Source organism: Hevea brasiliensis, chromosome 1, assembly GCF_030052815.1.
Source record: "Hevea brasiliensis isolate MT/VB/25A 57/8 chromosome 1, ASM3005281v1, whole genome shotgun sequence".
NCBI lineage: Eukaryota > Viridiplantae > Streptophyta > Magnoliopsida > Malpighiales > Euphorbiaceae > Hevea > Hevea brasiliensis.
The window spans coordinates 110,494,675-110,504,096 of record NC_079493.1 but is presented as its reverse complement, the minus strand read 5'-3'; the positions used below and the strand labels follow the sequence as shown (position 1 = coordinate 110,504,096).

The following is a 9,422-nucleotide window of genomic DNA, read 5'->3' as shown; positions in this document are numbered from 1 at the left end:
TTTATATATTTATTTATATTAATAAGTATTATATACTTAATTAATTTTTTAATGACTTGCTAGTTAAACTACTAATCCATTCACTTAATCACTTAGCAGGTGAATTTACAGAATGAATTTAATAACATTAATTGAAATTAAGAGGTTGAGAAAAATTATTTTAATATTTTTATAATTAAAATTTATTAAATTTAATTTTAAATTAATTTTTAATATTATAAAATTAATATATTTCAAATATATATATATATTTTTCCCGATAATAGCTCCCATAGCCTTAAATTTTCGTCCATCTTCTTCTTTCTCGTGGAATTCATCTTTCTTTATTGTGTGTATATATACAATAAAGAAACAGTCAATTGGTCGTTCTATTGTTAGATTTTCAAGTTCTCAAAATTAAACTTAAAGCTTTAATTTAATAATAATAATAATAATAATAATAATAATAATAATAATAATAATAATATGACTCCAATTAAACAACTAAAGAGTTTTAAAGAAGTAAACATCAAATAAATAAATTTTTAAGCATATGAAATATGATAAATTTGGATTAATAATGAATTATTTTATTATTATGATTTTAAATTTTCAAATAATAAAAAAATATAAAACATAGCATTCTATTATTAATTAAATAATATATTAAATTATCTTTCATAAAACATGCCATGCACCACAAATAGACAAATATGGAGTCACAAGAAAAGTTTACGTGTAACAATGGAAAACTTATACCATGAAACTGATAGATGTTGACGATTTTTAATATATGTTTTATGCGAATTTTATTATAATTAATAATTATAATTTTTGTTTTTTTTTATAAAAAATTAAAAAAATATATTATTAGCTCTGTGAACCGACGCTTCAGCATTCCACAAATTATAGAAGTGTGCGTGTGCGTGAGAACAGCTTCCGTGGAGGCTCACACTTGGTCGAGAGTCCTATAGAATAATTATAAACCAATAAATCCGCCATCCATGAGAAAATCGTGCAGATATTGAAATAAATTATTTTTACTAATTAATTAAATGTTCTAGAAAAGCACAACTCATTTGATTAAACTATCAAATTTTCCACTGCTCTCCTTTTTTCTACCAACAGACCAAGCTGATGGATACTTCGTATGCTTTACTAATTAAACATACTTTATTAAGTTCAGTAATTAAAGGAAAATTATTTAATAAGTTCATGTGCATGAATATACAAGTATTTAAGCAATTTTTATTTTATTTTTCTAAACTGTTATTAATTTTTTTTCATAGATAGAACGCACGCATATATGGGTCAATAATAAAGAATGAATCATTATTAAAATTATGATAATTTTAACAGAGTATTTGTTTTTATATAACTCATATACACATACACTAGATCTCAAAAGATCAACTTTTAACATGTTCGACTTAGGGCCTGTTTGGTTTAATCATTGAATACAATCGATAGGTGATAATGATAATGATAAATCGATAGTGATGATAATGCTTTATGTTAAGTGTTTGGTAAAATTATATTTAGCTGTTGCTGTTGATATGTGAAATGACTAATAAGGGTATATATCATATAATTTATTTTATTATTTAAATAAATATAAAATTATAAATTTATTACATTATATTAAATATATAATTATTAAATTAATATATTATATTATTTAAATAAATATATAATTATTAATCTTTTATATTATATAATTTATTTTATTATTGAAATAAGAAAATAATTATTTTTTAAGATAATTAAATAATTTTAAAAATATAAATAAAATAATAAAATAATTATTATTGTTAATAGAAAAATTTATAATTAATTTTAAGTTTTTAGATATAAATAAATATTTTATATTTTATGTTATTAATTAAAAATATTTTATCAAAATTAAAATACGTTAATTAAAATATTAAAATTTAAAATAAAAAAATAAAAATATTAATAATATTAATTTTCTAGTTAAATAAAAAAGGATAATATGGTCAAAATAAAAAATAAAATAAAATCAGCTATCAGCTGATGAGAAACAAATTTCTAAAATTAGAGTGATACAACCGCACTGATGGGTATCATATCGGTTTGGCATCGCATCACTCTATTTTTTGAGCTTGCCAAACACTATAGTTTACCTGTTTGGGTGTCTATCAGCTATCAGCTGCACCCAACAGGTAAACCAAACACCCCCTTACTCACAGATCTCAATCAAGATCACACCGAGACACTCAGCTTTCTCTTGCTATTAATTAATTTATTTTTAAGGATATCTATAAATTTGAGTAAGCAAAAATGCCACATATATATATATATATATATATATATATATATATATATATATATATATATATATATATATATATATTTACAATTAGCTTATGGATTTGTGAAAATGTGGCCCAGTATCTCGTGGCCTCTTACTATTCATTACATCATGCATTTCAATCAATGGAAGTTCAAAACATGGAGGAAAAGTCTTACTAAAATCTTAATGGTTTGGAAGAATAATTAACATTTCCGGAGCTGATGAATTCCTCTGAATCTAATGGATACATGGCCAACTTGGCTAACTTGTAAGTGCATGTGATGTTTCCTCCAAATTCCAATAAATATACATGCAAAATAATCAAAAGATTAGTCTCATTAATATTGATTTGATTGTATTTTATATCATTTGATTACTTTGTCAATTATTATCCGCTTTTGATTATTATTATGCACTTTTGATTATGATTATTTTTTTTTTTTATTTCTTTCAAATATGCAAACACATGCCTGAGTAACAAGATATGAAGTTTAATAAAATTATAGTAATTTTATTAAATTATGCCAATCTATATGAGTACACGCACACTTTTTATTTTAAAAAATATATTAAAATATTTCTAAAATTTGGTTCTATTTATACTTTCACCCTTCAATGCATTTTCAATCAATTTAGCTATCGATAAAAATGGAAAAGACTAAACTACCCTTTCATTCCTTTTTAACATTTTTCTATCATTAAATTAGTAACAATATTCTTTTTAACTATAAAAAAGAAAATTAAACAAGTAAGATGTATTATTAGCAAAGTTTGATATTTATCATTAAATTACTAGTTCAATAATCGTTGGCAAATCTTAACATGCCCTCTTTCTTTTAAAAATTTTCATGTATCAATCAAAGGGCTTGTTTAGTTGAAGGTAAATTGATTAAGGAAGTAGAACTTCCTGAAAACTGCAGAAAAAAAATTCTTATTTGGTTTATATTATCAAATCAAATTAACTTTCAGAAAAGTATGATCATTCCATTTTCTCTATACAAGGAAAATAATTTATCTAAGTATAGCCTAATAAATTATATTTCTCTAGTTAAGTATAATAAATTTATCAATTTTTCTTTTAATGATTATACTTTAAATTATTTTATGGGTATTATTATTTTTCATAATTTAGATATAAGCTATTTTTTTGAGAAGTTAATTTATATAATAAACACATTTATATTATTCTTCTCAAAAAATAAATTTTGTACAAATATACTTGCCAAGAGATATCCCAGGAATTAGAATATTTTGAATCGAACAAGGCCGAAGAATATATATGGTGCCCTGCTTGGGCTGTTTATTTCCTGTGTCACATATATATTATTTACCACCTCAGGAGTGATTTATCAAATTAAGCTTTTGTTAATTTCTTCTTTCTTGATGCTAATTCCTGGATTATATACACCCACTACAAGAAAAATAATTTTTTGTGATGAAAATATTCCGTCACAGATTAGAGACAGATTTCATTAGTGGACGAATTTGTGACGGAGTATCCGTCACAAATTTTTTAGATATTTTTGTAATATTTTAATTATTGACGGATGAATTATTCCATCTCTAATCAATCACAAATTTGTGATAGACAGATTTATCCGTCACTAATTTGTTACAGAGAAAAGTTGCCGTAAAAAATTTTATGACAGAATATTTTATGCCGTCACAAATTTGTAATGGATAGGTTAGTTCGTCACAAATTTTTTATGGATGAGATTTTTAGTCACATATTTACGACGGAATAATATATTTTGTGACAACATTTTGATGACCATATTTTTTGTCACAAATTTATGATAAAAAATGGTTATTCATCATAAATTTATGACGGAACATCATTTTCCATTATAAATTTGTGACAAACAATCCTATTCGTCATAAATTTGTGACGGTATAAAATATTCCGTCACAAATTAAATATAATGAATCTTTTTTTACCCATAATATCATAATAATTACAAAATAAATATAAAAAATTGTATAATTTTATAGTTTTTGTAATTTTTGATAAATAATAAAAATAAAAAATAATTATATATTTGATAATTTGATTTAAATATATTATAATTCAATTTATTTTTCTCTTTTTAATTTTTATTTTAATTTTAATTACTTTAAAATATTTAATTATAGTTTTGAAACAATTTTATAGGAAAATGTAATTCATTGTTTTACCTATAGTGTTGTAATCATTTTTCTTTGTAACAGTTTCTTATTTTTTTCATTTTTTTAATTAATTAAAATTTCAGAATTTAAAAAATGTAAGGTCCTATTTAAACTTTTATTTAGTTGTTTATTTTATTAATATAATTTTGAAATTTTTATTTATTTATTTTAATTTTATACCACCTAAGTGTTCATATGAATTTCAAAATATTTTTTTTGCTATTATATTTTTTATTATTATCATTTTAATTAATTTTTAATCATTTAACTATTCAGTGAAATTTGCATTAATTAATATTATCTTTTTTAAATTTAATTTAAGATCATTTTATTTGCTAATAAAATGAATTCCACTTTAATATACATGATTTTATAAACTAATTTATCAAGGTAAACTTTATGCCACGCTTGCAATTACTATTTTTTTGATTTATTTTCCTATCAATTGATTTCCATTGCTGGGATTTTGATTGCAATTTGTATAGAAAAACAAATTAAGTTAATTTTATATGAAAGGTAAAATTAAATTCTTTAACCCTAAAGCGTTGAGATGGGATGATAAGAGGTCTCTTCTCCCTTAACTAATGGTCTTGAGTTTGAGCCCTCTGAATTAATTAGGTTAGTGGGTTTCGGATACCGAATGATTTTTAAAAAAAAAAAAATTAAATTATTAAATAATAAATATATGCTCTCAATATAATTAATACACTATTAAACATTATATTATATTATTATATAAAATTATGATATATCAAAGTAAAATTTTCATTTATAACATGTAATTGAAATTTAATTTTTCTTATAAAAAATTAAGTTAATTTTATATGAGAAATATATTTAAAATATTAGATAATAAATAAATAAAATTATTTTAAATTATTTTATTGTGAAATTTTATTAATGAAAAATTAATGAAATGTGAATAGTTAATTAATTTATTAAAAAATTTATTTACAACAATGATGAAAATAACTTAATTTAATAAAATAATTAAAATAATATTTAAGAAGTTATAATATTGATTATTTTAGTTGTGGAGAGCCCACTCTACATTTTATTGAAATAAAACTAGTAAAAAGAAAATGATAAATTTTTGTTTTATTTTAATTGCAACAAATTTTAATTACAATTACATAAATCAATATTGTAATGTCAAAACTGCGTAGTTTTGACTTCGAAAGAACAGGCAACATAAAGTGTAAACACAGAGCCAACTTCTTTTTCCCTCTCTCATTCTAACTTTGGGTACCCAACTCTCTTCCCTTTCCTCATTCCATCGGTTCTCTCAGTTTCTGCTAGGCCATTTCTCTTCGTACAAGGTCAGCATTTGCTTCGGTCGTTTCTTTCGTTCCATCGGTCTTAATAGTTGATCCGGCTCATTTTCAATACATTTGGCTTGTTCTCCAGTAGCTCTTTTTTTTTTTTTTTTTTTTTTTTTCAAATTCTTGGTTTGGATGTCATAGAGTTACCTCTCAAGTCACCGACTTGCTATTTTGATTTTCGTTTCACTGAGAGATTGGTTTCTTATTTGTCATATTTTTGCTTGTGTGGTTTCGAGTTTGATTATTTGTGGTGCAACAGTGGAATTTATGACATTTTTAGGATTGTTGGGTTTTGTTACTTCTTATGCTTGAATCAAGGGATATAGTTCCTGTTTCTAGTTTTTATGAATTGCTTGTTGTTGATGTTGTTAGTTTTTCAATTTTTGTTTGGATTGTTTATGGCTTGCTTTATGGTGCTGTTTCCCCCCTGCTGTCTATTTATTTTCCTATCAATTGATTTCCATTAATTTATTTTCCTATCAATTAATTACAATTTTTCTACATTAATTGTGATAATCTAAATTAAGTCCACAAATCTCATTTAATTGACACCATAATACAGAGCCACAAACGCAGGGTGTTCTCTAGTTTTCTGCTTATATATATATATATACACACACACACACACACACACTTCAAGATCATCATTTAAAAAAAATTGTAGACCTGAATTTGAATTTTTTTTTAATCCATGATACTATTTTCTGAATATGCACCATTGATGTTTTCTTTCTTGGATAGTGGGCATAATGCCACACAGTCGTAGCAATGCCATTGCTCATTGCATTTAAACTGCTTCTTTGTATTTATCTTGAGAGTATTTATGGTATTAGAAAACACTCTGCTATTACTTTTATGTCATTGAGGATCAGTTGTAGTTGTTAACCTGAAGGTTGTCTTTATTCCCTTGTTGGCACTTGAAATAATTATTCTAATTGACGATTTCAGGTATTTTCTTTAGCATTTATCAGTTCATCGTGATAATTTGTCCTTTTGAACATCTTATACTGTACCATATTGCCTGCTAGTACTTATTGAGTTATTGTCATAAAGATGTTTTATCAGCAGGTCATACTTTCTTGCTTAGCATATTAGCTTTGAGCCATAAACAATGTTAAGAAAGATACTATTCTTTGGTATTGCTTGTTTATTTTCCCTCGGTTTTTGCTGAATCAATTCATACCAATTTATTGATATGATAGCAATGCTTGAAGTTCTAAAAGTAAAATTGCTTTTACAATCAAAAGTAAAATTTTTTAAAATCAAGTGTTAATTCTTTTAAAATTGCTCAACAATAGTCCAATCTATTAGTAAACTCCAGATTCCGCTAGTCAATGCCAAAGATTTTTCCTTCTCTCTCTCTGATATGGACAAGGAATAGAGTAATTGAGATTGAAAAGAAAATTGTAAATAGGCAATGTCATTGATATTGATTCAATAATAAAGCTTAGCTCAGATTCAACAAATACAGTACTCTTCTTCCTCTCAAATACAATCAATACTAAGAACAAAGAAATGAACAAGAAAAAGGCTGATAGACAAACCCAAGAACTCAGCCCCATGCAGATAATACTCTGCCTCTCTTAACCAAAGAAAATTTCAGATTCCAAAAGCATGCTTTCTCCTGAATTAATGCTGTCTATATTTATACACTTCCTTTTCCCTTTTCCAGCTGGCACTTCACATGCTCTAGCACCCTAATTCCAGCTATCCATATTCAAACAATCTGGACGATCTTTTGATCGAGAGAAATCCAAGCGATTAGATAGCACAGAATTTCACTCAACTCGCACCTATATTTTGCTGAATTGCGATGAAGTTAAACCATACATTAAGTGAGTTATTAATGATGCAGATATGAAAACCATTTACATTTGATGCTAGATTAACTTCATTTTTTTTTTTATTTTTCTTAAAAGAATCTATGAAGATGCAAAACTTGAAACGGAGTTTGTATCTTGGTTTGAGAAATACATGAGTAATAATTTATATACATTCTTTATATCCATTATTAGAACCAAATTTTCTTACATATTAGCTAATGCTTATAATTTGTCAAGAGGCGCATGATCCTTTATCGAACATTGCCAACCAAATCATTAAAGACCTTGCAAAAGGTCCGTTGCATATTGTTAAGTCCTTTTATGGATATTATGTTAATGGATACAAGTTTCACACTAAAGTATATGGTTCAAGTAGGTCTACAATGAACAGTGGAGTATGCATCAAGGGCTTTAGTTACAGTGCAAGTGATCTTGAGTATTATGGTCGGCTGACAGAAATAGTGCAATTAGAGTACCCTGCATTACCAGTCAAGCGAACCGTATTATTTAAGTGCACTTGGTTTGATCCAACACCAAAACATGGTACAAGAGTATATCCACAATATAAGCTTGTTGAAGTTAACAGCAAAAGGGCATTTAACAGATACGAGCCATTTATTTTGGCTACACAAGCTGCTCAAGTGTATTATGCAACCTATCCTACATGATAGAGGACTATGAATGAATGGTTTGCCGTTTGCAAAATAAAGACACGACCTATTGTGGAGGTTTCAGAAATATCACAACAATCCATTGATTTAGCATTTCAAGAAGATTGCAATCAATTGCATGAAATTGATTTTCACATGGATAAAACAGATAGTACGCTGTATGTGAATGGTTCATTCATTGACATAGATGATGTGCCAGAAAATGAAACTGTTGATGTAGTTGAGGAAGAAGAAGACCAAGAAGAAGAAGAAGAGGAGGAAGCAGAAGAAGATGATGATGACAATGATGATGATGATGAAGATGAAGATACTTAATAAAATTTCTTGCTTAATTGTTTTTCATTTACAATTTCGATGTAATGACTATTAATTTAGTAAGTTAAAATACAATGATTATTGTATATGATATTAATTATTAATGATTTGTGTTCGATGTGAGTTGAGAAAGAAACATGTTTTTTATACAAATGACAGATGAAGGTGGTCTTCCTAACTTGCCACCTAGACAATATAAGTAGTTTGCCAGCATCATTTCCTAGTACTCCAGATGCTTCTATTGGTTCTGCTTCTGGCTCATACCTATCTAATCGGATTGATTAGAGTTGCAAGGGGAAAGTAAGTAACATTATTGTACATTACATATCTTATTTCTTAACGTAAACAATCAAAGGGATTTAGTTTTAAATATGATAGAAGATGTTAATTTTTAGTCTTTTTCTTTTTAGGTTCATTCCTAATGGTCATACTATCTCGATCCATATCATGGGCACTTTTAGGGAGCGATAAGATGCTACTAGTTACACATGGAAAGATGTCTCTCCATCTACCTGTGACTTTTACTGGCAGGAATTTATGGTTATTGTTTTTTATTTCTAACAAAAATATCCATACTTACTGTTATTGATATAATTATTTTAATAATCAAAATGCTAAATTTTTAGAAAAAATGTCAATTGAATGCAACTGATGATGACATAATTAAAGATACTTGGAATAAAGTGGCATCTCTCCTGTACAATAAGAAATTATACACTTGGCAGAAGAAAGGAACAAAACTTATAGGTGTTGCATAAGATGTATGGGATAGCTGGATCGCACACTGGTCCACTCCAGAGTGGATTGTTAAATCCTGTATCGTTGCTCAAAA

At 26.0% G+C, this 9,422-nt stretch overlaps 1 protein-coding gene across 7 annotated transcripts; it reads left to right on the top strand.

Moving 5' to 3' along the window:
* The first annotated feature begins 5,685 nt into the window (after positions 1-5,685).
* On the top strand, positions 5,686-8,783 carry LOC110657231 (uncharacterized). 7 transcript variants are annotated; one of them, XR_009148908.1, is made up of 3 exons: positions 5,878-6,729; positions 6,850-7,616; positions 7,981-8,726. XR_009148908.1 is itself a non-coding variant. In XM_058147162.1 (2 exons), exon 2 carries the CDS (start codon positions 8,282-8,284, stop codon positions 8,588-8,590), a length of 309 nt encoding a protein of 102 aa, XP_058003145.1. In that variant the 5' UTR covers positions 5,686-5,778; positions 7,981-8,281; the 3' UTR covers positions 8,591-8,726. The 7 variants fall into 7 exon arrangements, 1 of the variants encoding a protein (XP_058003145.1); XR_009148907.1 differs by having other exon boundaries at positions 6,847-7,616; XR_009148904.1 differs by having other exon boundaries at positions 6,835-7,616.
* The last annotated feature ends 639 nt before the right edge of the window (positions 8,784-9,422 follow it).

Excerpts from the sequence above, each read along its gene's own strand:
- LOC110657231 (XM_058147162.1), top strand. The coding sequence starts at position 8,282 with ATGAATGAATGGTTTGCCGTTTGCAAAATAAAGACACGACCTATTGTG.